The sequence below is a fragment of the Phycodurus eques genome, chromosome 16 (genome assembly GCF_024500275.1).
Source record: "Phycodurus eques isolate BA_2022a chromosome 16, UOR_Pequ_1.1, whole genome shotgun sequence".
Taxonomy (NCBI): Eukaryota; Metazoa; Chordata; class Actinopteri; order Syngnathiformes; family Syngnathidae; genus Phycodurus; species Phycodurus eques.
This window is the reverse complement of record NC_084540.1, coordinates 9,070,982-9,092,715: the sequence shown is the minus strand read 5'-3', so window position 1 is coordinate 9,092,715 and position 21,734 is coordinate 9,070,982. Positions and strand designations below refer to the sequence as shown.

Genomic DNA, 21,734 nt, shown 5'->3' with positions numbered 1-21,734 from the left:
TTTCCCCTAGCCCACCCGCTCGCCCCTCTATAACCCGCTGCTCTTTTCTGCTGAGTGGGTGTTTGCTGGAGTTGCGAAGGTCAGGGGAGAGATGATGAAGTGAGGCGTGAGCTTGGAGCTTTGACCTCTGGCTGGCCTCAGTTGTGCTGGTGCAGCTCTGAGTCACATGGAGGGAGTCTTCTTGATGAAGGGAAAGGGCTCAGCGTTGCGAAGAAGCAGACGACAGGCGGGCTGCTGCGTGACTCTGACAAAAGACGAGTTGTGCAGAGGTGGCGAGGCACAATGGGACAGTTTGAGCGGAGGAGGTGCAGAGAGCTCAATCTCCAAGCATAAGCACACCATTGTGAAGCCCTGCGTTGTTAAACACAGAATCCATGAGGGCCAAAAAAGTAACTGTGATTTTGCAAGAATTGGTGTGATTGGGAATGAGGTAGGTAAAAATGTGCATTGTCAGAATGACCGCACAGTCTTGACTTTAGATCTTCGAATAGTCATGGGTTTGAATCCATCCATCCATCCATCAATTTTCTGAGCCGCTTCTCCTCACAAGGGTCGCGGTCGTGCTGGAGCCAATCCCAGCTATCATCGGGCAGGAGGCGGGGTACACCCTGAACTGGTTGGCAGCCAATCGCAGGGCACACATAAACTAACAACCATTCGCACTCACATTCAGACCTCTAGGCAATTTAGAGTCATCAATCAACCTATCATGCATGTTTTTGGGAATGTGGGAGGAAACCTGAGTGCCCGGAGAAAACCCACGCAGGCACGGGGAGAACATGCAAACTCCACACAGGCGGGGCTGGGGATTGAACCCCGGTCCTCAGAACTGTGAGGCTGACGCTCTAACCAGTCCCCCACCGTGCCGCCGCATCAAATCTGATGACATCTCTCCCTTCCCTGTCTGTGCATCAGTTCTTTATGTGGTCTAATGCAGGGGTGTCAACCTCATTTTAGTTCGCGGGCCACATTCACCCCAATTTGATCTCAAGTGGGCCAGACCAGCATATCTGTGGCCTTATAAGCTATAAATAATGACAATTCAATTTTTTACCATTTTTGGGGTGCACATAATTAAAACTACACTTGGGAAAATACTCACATTAATTGATTATTATCTTGTTGCAAATCAAATCATGTGAGAAATATCAAATCTCGTAACAGAAATTTGTGCAATTTCAACATTACGAATCAATGTTTTCATTTACAGTTGCAATTTACAGATCACAGTAGATCTATAAAATGTATGTACCTTTATTAAATAATTTATTCATTAATTATTTTGAATTTACATAAATTTCCACATCTATCTGGAGATCTTGAAAGGCTGAACTGACCCATCACACCTTACTAACTAAAGTGGGAACTTTTCAGAACGAAAGCGTAGTTATCCCCCTGCCTTGTAAATGTATACAGGCAGATTGACAGTGTAACTAAAAAAATTAAGACAAAATAAATGTATTAGCTATGTCTATTAAGGACATCCATCCATATATTTTCCATCGCGGGCATGCTGGAGCTTATCCCAGGTGACTCTGGGCGAGAGGCGGAATACACCCTGAACTGGTCGCCGGCCAATCGCACGGCACATACAAACAAACAACCATTCGCACTCACATTCACACCTACGGGCAATTTAGAGTCTTCAATAAACCTACCACGCATGTTTTTGGGATGTGGGAGAAAAACTGAGTTTACGGAGAAAACTCAAGCCGAGAACATGCAAACTCCACACAGGCGAGGCCGGATTTTAAGCCGGGCCCTCAGAACTGTGAGGCAGACCAGTCCTCCACCATGCCGCCGAAGGACATACATATCCACAGTAAGTGCAAAATAGAAACTTAAATTAGCTGCTAATTTAATAGTCACCTGGTAGTTTCCCGTGAAAAGATGAAAACACAAATAATGAATTTATATGAGGTTAACATTAGTCTGCACAAACAATTAACAACCCCTCTCCAACGATCAGCATGCAACAAATTAGCTTGTAGCCTGCATCTCACTAAAAAAGTGACTTTCAGCTTCTCCCTGTCAGGAGTCGCCACAGCGAGTCACTCAAATGATTTGTTTGTCTGATGTAACCCAACCATTTTTATCTGGGTTTAAACCATGTCCCAATTAACTTCACAAATTCCTTTTTAACTGCCCTGTGCACATTTGCACATGAAATTACTGAGTAAACAATATGATATGATACATATATTAAACCTGTATTAGGCATTTCTTCACACACAGTGCTGCATATGGATTGGAGGTGTGCCCCGCCACGCCGATCTTTTCTCTCTCTCTCGCTCAGTCTCTCTCTCTCTCTCTCTCATTTCTCTCTCTCTCTCAGCTTCAAGCATGTCACGTCATGTGACTCACAGCACTTCCAGTTCTACAGTGCTTGTGTCAAAATAAGAGTCTATACGTATAAATGAATTAAAATGAGCATTAAAGGCCCGCAGGCCGGATTAGACCCCCTGACAGGCCGGTTCTGGGCCGTGGGCTGTACTTTTGACGTCACTGGTCTACCCATCCATCCATGCATTTTCTATCGCTTATCCGGGTCGGGTCGCGGGGGCAGTAGCTTTAGCAGGGACGCCCAGACTTCCCTCTCCCCAGCCACTTCATCCATCTCTTCCGGGGGGATCCCGAGGTGTTCCCAGGCCAGCCGAAGGATGTAGTCTCTCCAGCGTGTCCTGGGTCGTGTCCTGGGTCTCCTCCCAGTGGGACGTGCCGGAACACCTCACCAGGGAGGCGTCCGGGAGGCATCCGAATCAGATGCCCCAGCCACCTCATCTGGCTCCTACCGATGTGGAGGAGCAGTGACTCTACTCTGAGATCCTCCCAGATGAACAAGATTCTCGGTCGAGTTAAAAAGCTCCTCGGTGCCAGGCCCCCAGGGGTGGATGAGATTCGCCCGGAGTTCCTAAAGGCTCTGGATGTTGTGGGGCTGTCCTGGTTGACACGCCTCTGCAACATCGCGTGGACATCGGGGACATTGCCTCTGGATTGGCAAACTGGGGTGGTGGTCCCCCTTTTTAAGAAGGGGGACCAGAGGGTGTGTTCCAACTACAGGGGGATCACAATCCTCAGCCTCCCTAGTAAGGTCTATTCAGGGGTGCTGGAGAGGAGGGTCCGTTGGCAAGTCGAATCTCAGATTCAGGAGGAGCAGTGTGGTTTTCGTCCTGGCCGTGGAACAGTGGACCAGCTCTACACCCTCGGCAAGATCCTCGAGGGTGCATGGGAGTTCGCCCAACCAGTCTACATGTGTTTTGTGGACTTGGAGAAGGCGTCCCTCGGGGAGTCCTGTGGAGGGTGCTTCGGGAGTATGGTGTACTGAACCCCCTGATACGGGCTGTTCGGTCCCTGTACGACCGGAGTCAGAGTTTGGTCCGCATATCCGGCAGTAAGTCACACTCGTTCCCGGTGAGGGTTGGACTCCGCCAAGGCTGCCCTTTGTCACCGAATCTGTTCATAATTTTTATGGACAGAATTTCAAGGCGCAGCCGAGGCGTAGAGGCGGTCCGGTTGGGTGGCCTCAGTATTGCATCTCTGCTTTTTGCGGATGATGTGGTTCTGTTGGCTTCATCAAGCCGTGACCTCCCACTCTCACTGGAGCAGTTCACAGCCGAGTGTGAAGCGGCTGGGATGAGAATCAGCACCTCCAAATCTGAGACCATGGTCCTCAGTCGGAAAAGGGTGGCATGCCCTCTCCAGGTCGGGGATGAGATCCTGCACCAAGTGGAGGAGTTCAAGTATGTAGGGGTCTTGTTCACGAGTGAGGGAAGAATGGAACGGGAGATCGACAGGCGGATCGGTGCAGCGTCTGCAGGGATGCGGACTTTGTATCGGTCCGTTGTGGTAAGGAAAGAGCTAGGCCGAAAGGCAAAGCTCTCAATTTACCGGTCGATCTAAGTTCCTACACTCACCTATGGTCACGAGCTGTGGGTCGTGACCGAAAGAACAAAATCCCGGATACAAGCGACCGAAATGAGTTTCTTGCGCAGGGTGTCCGGGCTCTCCCTTAGAGATAGGGTCACTGGTCTATCCATCCATCCATTTTCTGAGCCGTTTCTCCTCACTCGGGTCGCAGGCGTGCTGGAGCCTATCCCGGCTGTCATCGGGCAGGAGGCGGGGTACACCCTGAACTGGTTGCCAGCCAATCGCAGGGCACATACAAACAAACAACCATTCGCACTCACATTCACACCTACGTGCAATTTAGAGTCACCAATTAATGCATGTTTTTGGGATGTGGGAGGAAACCGGAGCGCCCGGAGAAAACCCACTCAGGCACGGGGAGAACATGCAAACTCCACACAGGCGGGGCCAGGGATTGAACCCGGGTCCTCAGAACTGTGAGGCTGACGCTCTAACCAGTCGGCCACCGTGCCGCCGTCACTGGTCTAATGAATGCAATAATCCAGTGAACAAATTACAGCCGATGAAAATAAATTTTGTGATATATTTTGAAAAAAAAAAAACATACAGTAATTAATTCATTCTGTGAAATATTTTTAATTCAATGCTTTTTAATAAAGTGGTAAATGGACTGCACTTATATAGCGCTTCAGCTACACTATAAAAAAAAACATAAAAACCTGTGCATACAGTATTCAATTACGTTTTTAATTAAAACAAGCTTAAGTTAAATTAAATTCATTAAAAAAAAATTAAATGCCTTATGACTGCAAATGTACAGGTATATATACAGAATATCCCCTTCATCATCAATCATCTGTCCTTTTTTCGCAGTCACACACAAATAAACTCCCCATATATTTCTGATGAAAAAATGAAATCCGGGAGACAAAGGATACTTATTCTGTTAATCATTTAATAAATCAATCTGTTTTTTTCCCTCCCTTCGTGCGGATTTGAACATGTGGTAAAGATAACACTGAAGAATACTCCACCCAAAGTCATATGCCTTTTGAGGTCACATACAGTACACGTATGCTTTGATTAATCGTACTGCAAAAGGCTTCTTTCCAGCTTCGGGGCTTGCTGTTCCCTCAGGAATAGGTCCAGGTAACATTCAATTGTTTTTGGCAGTCATCCATGTGATCCCCACTCTTTCAAGCAAATCTGTTGCCAAGCAGCTCATCTTGCCCTGAACCTTTTTGAATACCCCCCCCCCCAACCCCCACTCCCCCACACACCCCCCCAAAAAAAAAAAAACACAAACAAAAGACATTCACAACAAACCATGTCTGCAGACAAAGAAAGCAGAACTTGGAGCAATTTCTATACTTGAGCATACAGAGCATACGGCGCATCTAAACAGAGATGTGACTAACCAAGATGTGACTAAGACGTCAGACACATTTTTTAAACCTGATGTTCAATGATACGCCACGTCAATGTTTAAACATGAATTTAAAGCACTACTGTGTTGTTTCTGGACACAAACAGCCCTAGTAATCAATCTATAACACACCATATACATATGCCTCTGTGTAAGTAATATGAGTGTTTTGACCAACATTTGGCTTGATGGCAAGATGCCACTGCATGAGTGTTCCCGTAAACACTCACCACTCTGGACCATAAAATGTGCTTTGCCAAAATGTCACTGTGACTGTGGTCAACCTCAACCGCAATGCTGAATAAAACCTCAACCCCAGCAGAGTGAAGCAGTGGCTGAAACAAACAGCTGCACAGAGAATAGCATTTATAAGGGAGGTGGCAAAGTGGATGCACAACACTGCCAGGAAGTGTGTTGTTTTTCTCTGTTTATCCATATTCCCATGGATACTGGCAAGGAGGAATAGAATTAAAATAGTCTCTGTGAATACCAGCCATTTTCTTCACATCATTATTATCAATCCTGGAGATGAAAAAAATACAGACATCAGCTTTCAAATTTGTGTCAGTAATGTGGTTATTTAGCTGTGTGATTTTGTTAACCTCTGTCTTACGGGAGGACTCCTGCAAGGTCTTAACATGATAACAGGGCCTGTCTGACTGCCAACATAGAAATCATTGATAGTTGGCTGCACATACACTGGATGGACATTCATCAGACTAGAACAGCAAAGATTAAACAACGGCAATGGAGGGACTGCGCTTGTTTGAAAAGTTCAAATCTGACTGTTGTTGTGGTTTGTCCAATAAGGGGTCGTGTCACTCGTGTGATTTATTTAAAACAGTTTGTACGACCGGATTGGGACTGGCAATAGCTGGGTATTGGGGCACTGTCTGGAAATTGAACTCACACCTTCTGCCCCTAAGGCAGCAGCATGTAATGTACGTACCACTACACTATTAGACAGTATTCCTTCTTCATGGTAATACATGTTTTTGGGAAGTGGGAGGAAACAAGAGTGGCCGGAGAAAACCCACGCAGGCACGGGGGAACATGAAAAGTCCACACAGGCGGGGCGAGGAATTGAACCCCGGTCCTCAGAACTGTGAGGCAGACACTCTAACCAGTCGTCCACCGTGCCGCGCACAGAATTAATATATTAAGATTTATTTACTGGCAGTGCCTTAGCATCGGTTGTCAGCGCCTTGGTGAGTCAAGTATTTGCACCCTCTAACCAGTGGACCAATTGTGTTCTCTCAGTCCACCAGTCTAGTTTTGAGCCCTTTTTACCATATAGCCACTAAAGTTCTGGCTTTTCTTAAGCAATGTGGAGGTGAGTTGAAACAAGTCACACACAATGCAAACATCAATCTGAGGAAGGCTACAAATTACCCCGATCCAGGCCTCAACGACTAAATTTCCACTTAACTGCCATGTCGGACAGGAGTTCCTGAGTAGGTAGGAAGAACTAGATGTCCAGGCCATCAAGGGGAATGTTACGAGTCTGAAATTTTAATTCTTAAAAACTACTTAAATTGTACTGCATATTTTTTGTTCTTTTGAAATGCGCTGGGAGAGACCCCCCCCCCCCACCCCCCCCCCCCACCACCCACACACACACCCCCACCCCTCATCCCAGCCATCCCGATGCTACGCCACTGTTGATTGATTTGACTTCTTAAGCTTGTGACTATATTTGTTAACAGTTACCTTACCACTGGTTATTTGTACTTACTACAGTAGCCTAAAAGTAAATTCAATTAAAGCATTTATACTTAAAAATGAATGATAGCGGTAGCCCTAGAGAAAAAAAGTACCATTAGCTATTGTATCACTTACTCACTTATATGGCAATAAACCATTTTTGGTGACTTCAAACTCAGCCTAAATTGAGTCTTTTGTCTCACCAGAAGACGGTAGAACCGTGAAGGACAGTTAAGACAGGAAATTATAATCATTAAAACATTTTAATGAAATATACTTAAAGAAAAGTATATTATACTGGTATATCATAATTTTATAGCTGCTGAAGCCCGGAACTGGTTGCCAGCCAATCACAGGGCACATATAAACAAACAATCATTCACACTCACATTCACACCATCAATTACCCTACCATGCATGTTTTTGGGTTGTGAGAACATGCAAACTCCACCCAGGCGAGGCCGGATTTGAACCCGAGTCCTCAGAACTGTGAGGCTTATGTGCTAACCAGTTAGTTACCGTGCCAGAAATGTAAATAATGGTCAATTTATTTATCCATCCATCCATTTTCTGAGCCGCTTCTCCTCACTCACACGCGGGCGTGCTGGACCCTATCCCAGCTATCATCGGGCAGGAGGCGGGGTACACCCTGAACTGGTTGCCAGCCAATCGCAGGGCACATACAAACAAACAACCATTCGCACTCACATGCACACCTACGGGCAATTTAGAGTCTTCAATTAATGCATGTTTTTGGGATGTGGGAGGAAACCGGAGTGCCCGGAGAAAACCCATGCAGGCACACGGAGAACATGCAAACTCCACACAGGCGGGGCCGGGGATTGAACCCGGGTCCTCAGAAATGTGAGGCTGACGCTCTAACCAGTCCTTCCACCGTGCCGCCTCAATTTATTTATAATAGTATAAATAATAATCATTCTCAGACTAGATGGCCAATGTGTTCCTGACCTCAACTGCAGGGAACATGCAGAAATCTTATCATTCCACCATAGTGAAAATAAAACCTGGCATTGGGAGACAATGCCAGGTTTCATTTTCACTGACATGTGTAAGTAAGAGATTTGCTATTGATGTATTTTCTAGACTTGCTGACAGCAGAACAAGAACTGAGATTAATTCCTCCGATGCAGCCAGAGGATTTAGCAGCACCCAGAGCAAAGCATCCCACCTGATTTGTTTTGTCTGAACACAGATACAATCTACATCGGTGGGGGCATTAGTCTGAGTTTGTGTGGGAGTTTCAGGAATTACAAAGACAAGACAATGATTCCCCTTCTCAACAGCCAAGCCAGGTGCACTTCACTTTCTCTGTGCATTGTGCTCAAAAAGAGTCAACTGCTACTATTCTGCCAGTGGAGCAGAACCAAAGGTAATCTTAGTGAAACTGGCCAAACAGATATAAGGACCAACACATTACTTCCTACTTGGGCTTGTTTATGTAGTACAAATGGGTGGGTATATTGTTGGAGGAAGAGTGTGTGTGTGTGTGTGTGTGTGTGTGTGTGTGTGTGTGTGTGTCTTCTTGGAAGAAGATGTCATGTTTTTTCTGCTAACATCAGTCAAAATGCTAAAAGAATTCCAATACAGCCCTGCATATATATATATATATATATATATATATATATATATATATATATATATATATATATATATATATATATATATATATATATATATAATACGACTAGTGGACGACTAGTTTAATTCTTAATTCTAGTTAGCACATCTGCCTCACAGTTCTGGGGATTGGGGTTCAAATCCCGGCCCCGCCTGTGTGGAGTTTGCATGTTCTCCCCATGCCTCGGTGGGTTTTCTCCGGGCACTCCGGTTTGAATGGTTGTTTGTTTCTAAGTGCCCTGCGATTGGCTGGCGACCGGTTCGGGGTGTACCCCACCTCCCGCCCGAAGATGGCTGGGATGGGCTCCAGAAGCCCGCGACCCTAGTGAGTATAAAGCGGTAAAGAAAATGGATGGATGGATATCATCATCATCATCATCATCAGCTATTATCTATCCACTGCAGGATGAAGGTCTCTTCTTCACGTTTCCAACTATTATGACATTTTGTAATTTGTTGCCAGTGTTTTCCGGTGTGTTTAATGATTTCATCTATCCATCTACTTTTAGATCTTTGCCGTGGTCGCTTTGTGTCCAGTGGTATCCAATATAGTGGTATCCAATTGACTATATATATATATATACAGACACACACACAGTTCTGAGGACCTGGGTTCAAATCTGGCCTCGTCTGTGTGGGGTTTGCATGTTCTCCCCGTGCCTGCGTAGGTTTTCTATGGGTACTCTGGTTTCCTCGCACATCCCAAAAACATGCATGGTAGGGTAATTGAAGACTCTCAAATTGCCCGTAGGTGTGAATGTGAGTGCAAATGGTTGTTTGTTTATATGTGCCTTGCGATTGCTTGGCCACCAGTTCAGTGTCTACCCCGGCTCTCACCCAGAGTCATCTTAGATAGGTGCCACTAGGGTCACTAGGTCACCACGGGGAGAACATGCAGACTCCACACAGGTGAGGTCGGATTTGAACCCGGGTCCTCAGAACTGTGAGGCGGATGTGCTAACCAGTCGTCCAACGTGCCCTTTAAACATATATACAGTACGGAAAGTTTTCAAACCCTCTTAAATTTTTCATTCTGTTATCTTGCAACCATTTGTTAAAATAATTTAAGTTAATTTTTTCCTCATTATTGTACACACAGCACCCCATATTGACAGAAAAAAACTTAATTGTTGAAATTTTTGCTGATGTATTCAAAAAGAAAAACTGAAATATCCCACAGCCATAAGTATTCAGACCCTTTGCTGTGACATTCATATATTTAACTCCGGTGCTGTCCATTTCCTCTGATCATCCTTAAAATGGTTCTACACCTTCATTGGAGTCCAGCTGTGTTTGATTATACTGATTGGACTACATTAGGAAAGCCACACCCCTGTCTATATAAGACCTTACAGCTCACAGGGCATGTCAGCACAAATGAGAATCATGAGGTCAAAGGAACTGCCTGAAGAGCTCCGAGACAGAATTGTGGCAAGGCACCGATCTGGCCAAGGTTACAAAAAAATTTCTGCTGCACTTAAGGTTCCTAAGAGTACAGTGGCCTCCATAATCCTGAAATGGAAGACGTTTGTGACGATCAGAACCCTTCCTAGAGCTGGCCTTCCGGCCAAACTGAGCAATTGAGGGAGAAGAGCCTTGGTGAGAGAGGTAAAGAAGAACCCAAAGATCACTGTGGATGAGCTCCAGAGATGCAGTCGGGAGAAAGTTCTAGAACGTCAACCATCACTGCAGCCCTCCCCCAGTTGGGGATTTATGGCAGAGTAGCCTGAACAGAAGCCTCTCCTCAGTGAAAGACACATGAAAGCCTGCATGGAGTTTGCTAAAAAAACACCTGAAGGACTCCAAGATGGTAAGAAATAAGATTGCTCTGGTCTGATGAGACCAAGATATAAATTGTTGGCCTTAAGTCTAAGTGGTATGTGTGGAGAAAACCAGGCACTGCTCATCACCTGTCCAATACAGTCCCAACAGTGAAGCACGGTGGTGGCAGCATCATGCTCTGGGGGTGTTTTTCAGCTGCAGGGACAGGGAGACTGGTTGCAATCGAAGAAAAGATGAATGCAGCCAAGTACAGGGATATCCTGGACGAAAACCTTTTCCAGAGTGCTCAGGACCTCAGACTGGGCCGAAGGTTCACCTTCAAAAAAGACAATGACCCTTAGCACACAGCTAAAATACCGAAGGAATGGCTTCAGAACAACTCCATGACTGTTTTTGAATGGCCCAGCCAGAGCCCTGACATAAACCCAACTGATCATCTCTGGAAAGACCTGAAATTGGCTGCCCACCAACATTCACCATCCAACCTGACAAAACTGGAGACAATCTGCAAGGAGGAATGGCAGATGATCCCCAAATCCAGGGGTGAAAAACATTGTTGCATCATTCCGAAAAAAGACTCATGGCTGTATTCGCGCAAAATGGTGCTTCTACTAAATACTGACCCAAGGGTCTGAATACTTATGGCTGTGTGATATTTCAGTTTTTCTTTTTTAATAAATCTGCAAAAATTTCAACAATTCCGTTTTTTTTCTGTCAATATGGGGTGCTGTGTGTACATTCATGTGGAAAAAAGGAACTTGAATGATTTTAGGAAATGGCTGCAATATAAAAAAGAGTGAAAAATTTAAGGGGGTCTGAATACTTTCCGTACCCACTGTACACACACACACAAATGCAGTACAGCATTGCCAGATAAATCTTACATTTCTGATCAAAATTCCTGTCGTTCTAAATGACTGTATGCATCTTGCTTGGTAAACAAATGATATCTGAGCCCTTTTTCCCCTCCCTGCTGATCCAGAAAGTCCCTTCCCGAGTAGCACATGGATGGCACAAGAGCAGGAATGCAGTCCTAGTGGGAGTGGGTTCCCGGTTCTCCCGGAGGGGAACTGCACGTCACTCATGCCCATATTAGGTATGAGAACTTCCTCCACAGACGGCGACATGATTTCAACGCTCCACTCAGGCTTTTAGTGGACATTCATATAATTCGTGTCAATTAAACGACAAAACAGGCGACTTTAACCTATAAATCACTATTATATGTGATTCCATTGAACTGATACGTGTTGGTGACAAAAAGAAGAGCTCGATTTGAATTATATATCACTATACCACCCGTTCGTTGTTCAATAGAGATATATTAAACATCTAAACTGTTGAATTAAAGTTATAAATCAAGTAAATGGTCTTTATTTATGAGGAAAGTATCCACAGACATGCCTCCGCCGAGTGCTGTCTTGCCTACAGGCTTATTTACAGTCGCTTCTTCCCGGTATTTGCGTCACTCGGGGGCGTAGTCTCTGGGCAAACTGGCCAATCGGAGCTCTGCAGTCCCCTGGCAGCAAGCGTGTGTCTGTGCCTATATAAAAGGGGCTATATGAAGCCAATGAACACACCTCAAAACGCAGCAACGCGCACACGTCGTCACCGGAGTTTACAAGTTTTTTGGGGGGAGACCTGACAGGAGCGGGAATAAATCATCATCAGATTCCGAAGAGCGTGTTTGTCTTGACTTGTTGGACTTTTACTCTCCCCCCCCCACACACACTTGTCGTGACAGTTTCTGATGTTGGGACACTGTTGACAAGACGAATTGATGCTCGTTCTTTGCTGACTCTTGACATTTGTTGAGACTGTTTCAATAAGCAGCCGGTAAGCTTACTCTCCCGACTTTATGTCCACAAAGATGGAACAGCCTTTTTATCATGATGACTCCTTTCTGTCGGCTTACGGCCACTCAGACGCCGCCATGCACGACTACAAGCTGCTAAAGCAGAATATGAATTTGAACTTGACAGAGCCCTATCGCAACCTGAAATCCCACCTGAGGGCCGAGACGGACCCGTACCACGGGGGGCAACAGGACGTCGGGACCCTGAAGCTCGCGTCTCCGGAGCTCGAGAGGCTCATCATCCAAAACAGTAACGGTGTCATCACCACTCCGACCCCGGGGCAATACTTCTACAATCGGGGCATCACCGATGAGCAGGAGGGCTTCGCCGAGGGCTTCGTAAAAGCCCTGGACGAGCTGCACAAGATGAACCACATGCCTCATTCGGCGTCCTCCATCGGCGCCAGTGGTGTTACCACGTGCTCGCCAGCGGCCCCCAGCGTGTTCGGCTCGGGACTGCAACCCGAACCTCCCATCTACACAACGTTGAACGCGTACTGCCCGAACACCGGCCTCTCTTCGTCCGCCTCCAGCTACCCCACATCGACCATTAGCTACCTGCCGCACCAGCAGAACCATCCGCAGAACTCCGCGCACGCCGCTTTCCACAACCCCCACCCGGGTTCTGGACTTCATCCGCAGCGGCTCGTCGCTCTCAAAGAGGAGCCGCAAACCGTCCCGGATCTCCTCAGCAGCGACGGCTCGCCTCCCATGTCTCCTATCGATCTGGAGACCCAGGAGAGAATCAAGGCGGAGCGCAAGAGGCTGAGGAACCGACTAGCGGCCACCAAGTGCCGGCGGCGCAAACTGGAGCGCATCGCCCGCCTGGAGGAGAAGGTGAAAGGTCTGAAGAGCGACAACGCGGGCCTGTCCAACACAGCCTCGGTGCTCCGGGACCAGGTGGCCCATCTCAAACAGAAGGTCCTGACCCATGTGAGCAGTGGCTGTCAGCTGATGCTCACAAGCAAGATGGAAGCATTTTAGACAGAGACTACTACTAAGTAAATAAATAAATAAATACATACATTTTTTTTTTTTTTTTTTTTTAAAGTTGACTTTTAGGTGATAACACTGGAGTCATGTTGTGCATATAGCGCCACAACAACACGAGGCAGGGGGCCTTTGTAGACTTGGTGTGTCTATACTGTGCAAAAGACTGATTGAAATGGTACTTCCGGATGCTGGACACCCCTCAAAGAACCATTCAACACACTTCATCAGTGGAACATTCCAATTGGGCAAACACTGAGAGAAGACGCACTTATTCTGGTTTACTAAATGACAGAAAGCGGTTATCATGTCTTTGTATATATCGTGTAAATTATTGTTGTTTGTCCCGGTTGATCCAGGCAAACTAACCGTGTCCAATGTTTACAATGTCCCTTTTTTTTTTTTTTTTTTTTTTAAATGTGTGATGTGTATTTAAGTAAAACGTCTCAAAAACATGATGGCAATGTGTTGTTGTTTTTTTCTAGGTGCAAATATAATTTAACCAGCAAACAACACATTTTTAAAAATGCAGAACAAACAACAACCCTGACATTAATCCTAAAGTAAGCATTTATTGCAGGGCTGTTGTATTGGTTTTTTTTTTTAATCAACTCTCTCAACAGGGAACATGGATGTAGGCTACCTTTAAGGGGCCTTCAATATACTGCATTATCCTTCACCTTTACAGTCGAGAAACATACCAGTACTTTCACCATAGAAAAAGAACAAACACTTATACCTTGGAGTCTAATAAGGGGTTCATTAGTGCAGTGTTTCTCAACCTTTATTGGACCCAAACAAAAATGTCACAAAAGTATGAATATTCAAATTATGATGATCTCATCTCAATGTGCTCACAAATTGACTTACTCAGTGTGAAATGAGACTGATCCAATGTTTAACTGAACACAAAGCTGAAATACTCACATAAGACATGACTTATTCTGTTGAACGAATGGCAACAGGTGGATACACGATTTTTGCCATCTAATTGAAAAGCTTTTAATTGCTCTGCCTGTCACAATACGTCAGTGGATGGATAGACAACCAAAGACATATTTGAACTTAATAAATAATAATTTTCAGACAAATTCAGCGAAATTGCATCATTTCCCATGCATGGCACCCCAGATAATCTCTAACTGAACACGCTAGTGTGCCATGGCACGCTGGTTGCGAATATTGTATTGTGGGTAGCACGGTGACCTACTGGTACCTAGTGGTATTTGGGGTTTGATTCTTGGCTCTGGCCTTCCTGTGTGGAGTTTGGCTGTAAATTGTCCATCGTGTGAATGATTGATTGCATGTCTATGTGCCCAGCCTTCGGCTGGGAACCAGTCCAGAGGAAACCACACCCCTTGCCCAAAGTCACCTTACCTCCCCCATTACCCTAATGAGGGCAATTAGAACATGGATGGATGGAGTACAGTGAACCTTATGCGACATACTGTAAATCGACACTAGAATACGTATATGGGTTTAATATCACCGAGTGAGTATTTTCAAGCGGTCTCTGAAGAGGACCATTGACTACGATCATTCTTAATGAGAGACAGGTCAAATCATTTACAACTTGTAATTCGACACCCATGTATAGCACAACGCAAGCAAAGAGCAAAGCCTACCATATGATAATGATGCAATAACCAATAAGAATAATTATAGAGTTGGGGCTACTGGTGTTGTTGACACTGCTGTTAATCTCACATGGGGTCAGTGGTAATTTCATGCAGATGAGGGGAAGTGACAGAGACTTTATAGGAATGCCGGGGCTCTTGAACGCACCACGACTTGGCAGGGCATCAGGCACGAGTGGGCGTCTGGATCCTACATAGAGCATCTGCGTGGATGCTTGGAGAAGTGCACGACAACGATGGTATACACGTCAGTGCACAAATATGCGCGGCAAAAAAAATGGGGCTCAAAGGAAGATTATGAGGTGGGCTGGGGGGGAAATCCCGTGGATGACTAAGGCTCACAGACAGACGTCTTCGGATAAATGATGATAAGAACAACAGAGAATCTCAATGAATTATCTGCCTGAGTGATGCCCATACACTGGAAGATAATTGAAGCATAAAAAAATATAAAAAAATAAAAAGTGTGTCATAACAGCTTCGGTGACAGTTGGCCAAGAGAAGCTTTGTCCAAAAACTGAACTCAGGAAAACCGAAGGGGTAATTCTTCCCTATTAAACATTCTATGGAAGAAAAAAAAAAAAACACGGATGGAGTAGTCGCTAATAGTAACAACTTGTTCACCCACAACTTATTTTGAAGAGGAAGCTTTTAGAACATATTTAAATACCTTTCCATCAATAACAAGTCTGTTATTTTTGACACTCGTGGAAACAGAGCACCCACACAACTTCTCTTTTTCGAGATTATTTTCCAATTTTCGTCCAAAAAAAAAAAATAAACGTGCAAAGGAAGTGGTTACACACTGACCGATTTTGTCACACAATGAAATGTAAATAGGTCACCGCGAGCACACTGATTACGATCGTAAACATCGCACTAACATTCCCCACTCGAAATAAATGAAGCTCAAGTGTCACCGCCGCGGTGGCGTAGTCTCAATTTACGCACAAGGCAGGCTGACGTGATAATAATGCCCACTGAAAACCAAAAAAAAAAAAAAAAAAAAGGAAAAAAAACACAATTAATGCCTGGCGCTCCGCACGCCTCGGCCCGCAACCCACACCGAGTATGTGTGGGAACATCTGTGATGCGAGCAGTGACGTCTGAAGAGCTCTGGGTGGGTTTGTTAGTTTCCTCTGCACGAGTCCCCTTCCCTTCTCCTCCCACAGACACGCAGACCCGGCTGTTGTCTTCCGCACAACCACACACAACACTTCAATACGTTAACCACAAATAATATCGCAGATATTCACCTTTCTTAGTTTAAATTACCATTCCCCTTTATATCGACCATATTTATGTAGCCTGCACAGTATTGTAGTTTGGTACAGTAGCCTACTCACGGAGCATGTTTATCTTCTGACTGTTGATAGTAAAATGAGACTGCAGGGATGACGAGTGTGATGAAACACACTCACACAGCATAGTATTGGCCTTGAACCAGTATATAATTGAAACGTGCCCACGTCTGAATATGTAATGCAGTATTATTTGTACTGAATTTTGGCCAAGAAAATACGCTTACCCTATCTGCATAGAACGTCCATGGAATGAAGCGCTTTTGTGTGTTTACATTGCCCTCTAGTGGAGATTCAGTAAAATTGCAATCTCCAACAGCATAATGATCCATCCAGCCTTCCATTTTCCATACCGCTTAACCTCACTCGGGTCTCTGGCGTGCTGGAGCCTATCCCAGCTGACTTTGAGTGGCGGGGTACACCCAGGGCACATATAAACAAACAATTATACACACTCACATTCACACTTACGGGCAATTTAGATTGAAATCATACTATTTACAAAATGTTTGGATATTCTTCTTTGTATCACCTTTACAAGTGAACTTCATTTGACCTCTGAATTTTTGAATACATGTCTAATTGTTCACTCTTTTATTAGTTATCGCATGACTTCATAGAATTCACTACAGGTGTTTGATCCATGAAAATGTCGAAGGACATCCACTTCTATTCCATTCTGTGACTCTTCCAATCTCTGTTGCAGCCTGCTGATTTCACTGTGACGCTCTACGATCATGGCCTCTTCCCTCTGAGAACCTTCTGACAGCCATAAAATGTTATCCGGGCCTTCTGACATCCCCTGATTTTCATCTGGACCACAGGTGAGTCTAGGTCGAGTACTTTGGGTGGGCTGAGCCCATGACCTAATTTTGGTAAGTACCCTTCTGAAATGTGATTGAACCTGTTAGACCTTGAAAAAGACCATTTGGTGGATGCCACAAAATAGGGGTTGCCTCGCTACTAATAGATAATAATATTAATAATATTTATGTATTCAATACATGATAAAACTCTGGTTTATTGTCAGAAACGCACATACCTTTGTAACAGTGTGAATAAAATATGAGTATTTCATCTCAGAGGAAACGAATATTAAAAACATTTCTGCTAGTCTCTAGGATTAAAAAAAGAAGAAATGAGTTTTTTTATAAGGTCACCTTTTGATTTGAGGAATAGACAGACAACACTGTTGAAGATGTAGTATATACAGTGTAACAACTACACAAAAAAGAAACAAAGACAAACTCACTATCATGCAATAAGGTATTTTTTTTAACAGTCTCTCATCTGCACAAAATAGCGTATGCCCAGCTACTGAAAAGCAGACATTTGCAGTGTTTCATAAGGTGTCCTGTTGTGAAGTAGCATTTAACTAGAGACTATAGACTGATAACTATTTAACATAGTTATCAGAATCAGAATCATCTTTATTTGCCAAGTATGTCCAAAACACACAAGGAATTTGTCTCCGGTAGTTGGAGCCGCTCTAGTACAACAGACAGTCAATTTACAGAACACTTTGGAGACATAAAGACATTGACAAAAAACAATTGTGCAAAAAGATGCAGAGGCCTCTAGCACTTAGAGCAGTTCGAATGACTAATATTGCGATAGTCCGGTGCAATGACCATTGTGCAAAGGGCGCTGAGACTTCAAGGAGTGTATGCGGTTTAAAGTGACGAGTAGTGCGATCATCTGGGACAATGTTGGTTGTGCAAATGTTACAGATACTCCTCAATCAGTGTGCAAATGGGGCAGATGCTACTCTGGCATGAGTGGCCAGTATATGCAAATAGTGCAGCATGGCGAGACATTGTATATGCCCCTTGCAATTTTTTTATTTTATAATTATTGATGTGATTCGTCTTATTTTAATTAAAAACAATAAATAAATTAAATAATAAACATATATCAAATAATTAGTTTTGATTAGAAATGAAATATTCTTGGTCAGATTAAGATTTTCTGCCCCATAAAAAAAAAACAAAAAAAAACGAACATGACCTATTTTGGCATAAGATACGTCACGGAGGCATTTCATATTGTATCAGATTCACTGGGAAAAAACTCTTTGCTATTCAATTAGTGAGCGGGAGCTCAATGTTCCTAATTAGCTAATTAGCTAATAGCTACGCACTACGCACCATTACAAGCCCCTGCCGAGTCAGTGCCGACATAACATAGAGCAATTCCAGAGGAGGCCTTGAAGCATCACCATGTGCTCAACTGTCATTTAATAGATTGTGTCAGTTTTGTAAAATCAATCATTACCTAGTCATTAGCTTTAACTCTGACCTAAGATATGAAGCAGGAATTGAAAGGTTTTTTTTAAGGACGAATTCATAGGGTGGGCTAAGGCAAGTTTTGGATGGGCTTGAGCCACTGATCTGGACACAAATATTCTCAAACGTGATGCCCCCAAGACCTAAGAATACAGTGGTCACAATTTATGATACCCTAACCCTAACCATCAGAAAGTGTGACCTCTCTCTATTTTGCTTGTGGTTGATACTAATTCCCCAAAACTTTAACCTGCCCATCTGACAGCCCTAGAATGTTGTCCTGGCCTTCTGACATCCCCTCACTTTCATCTGTATGAAAATATTCTCAAACGTAATGCCCCCCTTAGCTCAGAATACGGTGGTCACAATTTATGATAGCGGGAATTAACCATCAGGAAGTGTGACCTCACTCTTTGTTGCTTGTGGTCGATCCCAATTCCAAATAACTTTAACCTGCCCTTCTGACAGCCACAAAACTTCATCCAGACATTCTGACATCCCCTGTCTTTTCATCTGGACACAAATATTCTCAATTATGCTCCCCCCAAGAGCTCAGAATAAGTTGGTCACAATTTAATATCGTGGGATGCAACCGTCATAATTTGTGATCTCACCCCACAGCTCAAAATATCCATCCATCCATTTTCAACACCGCTTATCTGTACAAGAGTCACGGGTATGCTGGAGCCTATCCCAGTTAACTGCGGGTAGGAGGCGTGGTACACCCTGAACTGGTTTCCAGCCAATTGCAGGGCACATACAGTATAAACAAACAACCATTCACACTCATATTCATACCTACAGATAATTTAGAGTCTTCAATTAACCTACCGTGCATGTTTTCGGGATGTGGGAGGAAATCAGCGTACCCGGAGAAAACCCACGCAGGCACACGGAGAACATGCAAACTCCACACAGGCGAAGCTGGATTTGAACCCGGGTCCTCAGAACTATGACAAGGTAGTCGGCCACCATTCCAAATATGGTGGTCAGAATTTATGATCGGGGGAAGAAACCATCAGAATGTATGACCTCACTCTATTTTTCAACAATTCAGTCAATTCCACATTACTTATTCTGTTGAATGAATGGCAACAGGTGGATACTGGGGGGATGGTAGATAACTAAGATAAAATGGCTGCAGATCGCATAAAGAGATCCTCCAATGTTTTAAAGTCGGTGTTCAAGCTAGAGCTAAGGTAGAGAACAGATTAGGAGATAAGGGCGATGCCCCCACATTTCCTAATAGGATGTCCAAATTTGAACTCACAAAGTTTGCTGAAGACACCTCATTAAGTGGTAAAAACTTACAAAGACTAATCATATTAGATTATGGTCTCTGATAAGTTTATAGACTGGCAAGGCTTTCAAGGGAAGTGATCTACTTTAATTTCTCGGTTATGTGCATTTTCTTCACCCCCAAAAATGTCAAATGTCAGTGGTGCGCATTATACATAGGTGTAGGGGAAAATGAAAAAAAAAAACTTTCCCATTTTATAAATGTATGCCGCTATCTAAAGGTTATGAGAAAGGTGTAAACTTTGATTCTAATATACCACCGCCACATAGAGGTTATGAAAAAGGTGTGGCCTACACTTTCATTCCAATATGACAGGGGTACGTATGACTACATATATGTACAGTTGTGCTAATATAATATATATATATATATATATATATATATATATATATATATATATAGGCGGCACGGTGGCCGACTGGTTAGAGCGTCAGCCTCACAGTTCTGAGGAGCGGGTTTCAATCCCCGGCCCCGCCTGTGTGGAGTTTGCATGTTCTCCCCGTGCCTGCGTGGGTTTTCTCCAGGTACTCCGGTTTCCTCCCACATCCCAAAAACATGCATGAATTGGAGACTCTAAATTGCCCGAAAGGTGTGAATGTGAGTGCGAATGGTTGTTTGTTTGTATGTGCCCTGCGATTGGCTGGCAACCAGTTCAGGGTGTACCCCGCCTCCTGCCCGATGATAGCTGGGATAGGCTCCAGCACGCCCGCGTCCCTAGTGAGGAGAAGCGGCTCAGAAAATGGATGGATGGATATATGTATATAAATTTACCCTCGCAGAACTTGTGAAATGTTTTTTTAAATACGACTGATGACTGAACAACAACCATCATTAATTTCTTTATGGTTTTGTTTGATGATAATGCTTTTCTGAAATGCTTGACAGTTTAATTTGAATCTCAGCAAAATAAAAATAATGTGTTTCGGCTGGCCCTTCATGTTTTCTTTATAGAATTGTACCCATTTACAAATTCTGCCTGGTTAATCAAACATATGAGCACAACTGTGTGTTTTCTCATTTACTAAATAAAAGTAGGGCTGTGCATTTCATCAAGTATCAAGTAAAAAAATTGAAAGTATTACATGTTCAAATAAAGTACTTAATTTCAGAATAATTGTTTGAAAAAAAATATAGATAATACTTCATGTTTTGATCATATGGGTAGAAGCAAAATCATGAATTGTAAAAATGCATTATACATAGGTAGAAGGGTTTTCCAGAATTTTTAAGTCAACTTTGGGGGTGCGTATTATACATGGTAGGCGTAATACATGATAAATTACGGTCATATTCATAAGATTGATTTTCATTAAAGTGGGCTGATCAGTCCTATTTTCCCTCACAGTATTTCTAGTAGTAATATTAATAATATTTATTCATCTGTACTCCATATTGTTTTTCGAGTGGCTGATACAGCACGGATCCAGTAGTTATTTGATGACTTGTAGTCAATAAAATGCTTAAACTCATCACACAGTACTACCTCAGTCGAAAGCAGATCAGTCTGCATTCGTGGTTAGTGGATGAGAATAGACAGTATGACGACCTGTTCTACATAAAGAACTGTGTGTGCTTTGAGAGTCTAGCATAGCGCTAGTAAACCTTAACCTTACAGACTCACTAATCACCACTGTCCCGGCCTGCTGTAATGTGAGCTGTCATGGAAGGCTCAAACAGTAATCTATATACAAAGAAAGAGTGATGGCACCTACCCCATTCTGACGAAGTCCGTCCTTCCTGAGCCAGTCCAGTTTGCCCCAGAAAGAGGGCAATCATCTACATACTGCAGTCCCTGTTCGCTACAAAAGCTTGCCAGCCGATGGTTAAGTGAGAATAATCTGCTATACCTCTCATCATTGCCTCTCGTAGGCAATGGGCCAGAGACAATTACTCGATTCTGACTCATCTTTCAGGGAAGATTATAAATCCAAGATATGTTCCTCTTTGTA

At 43.9% G+C, this 21,734-nt stretch overlaps 1 protein-coding gene across 1 annotated transcript; it reads left to right on the top strand.

The window, feature by feature from the left end:
• The first annotated feature begins 12,002 nt into the window (after window positions 1–12,002).
• Window positions 12,003–13,694, top strand: junbb (JunB proto-oncogene, AP-1 transcription factor subunit b). The gene has a single exon (XM_061700217.1). It carries the CDS (start codon window positions 12,276–12,278, stop codon window positions 13,254–13,256), a length of 981 nt encoding a protein of 326 aa, XP_061556201.1. The 5' UTR covers window positions 12,003–12,275; the 3' UTR covers window positions 13,257–13,694.
• Window positions 13,695–21,734: the final 8,040 nt, after the last annotated feature.

What these genes read in the sequence shown, in the direction of transcription:
- junbb (XM_061700217.1), top strand. Translation starts at nt 12,276, where the DNA reads ATGTCCACAAAGATGGAACAGCCTTTTTATCATGATGACTCCTTTCTG.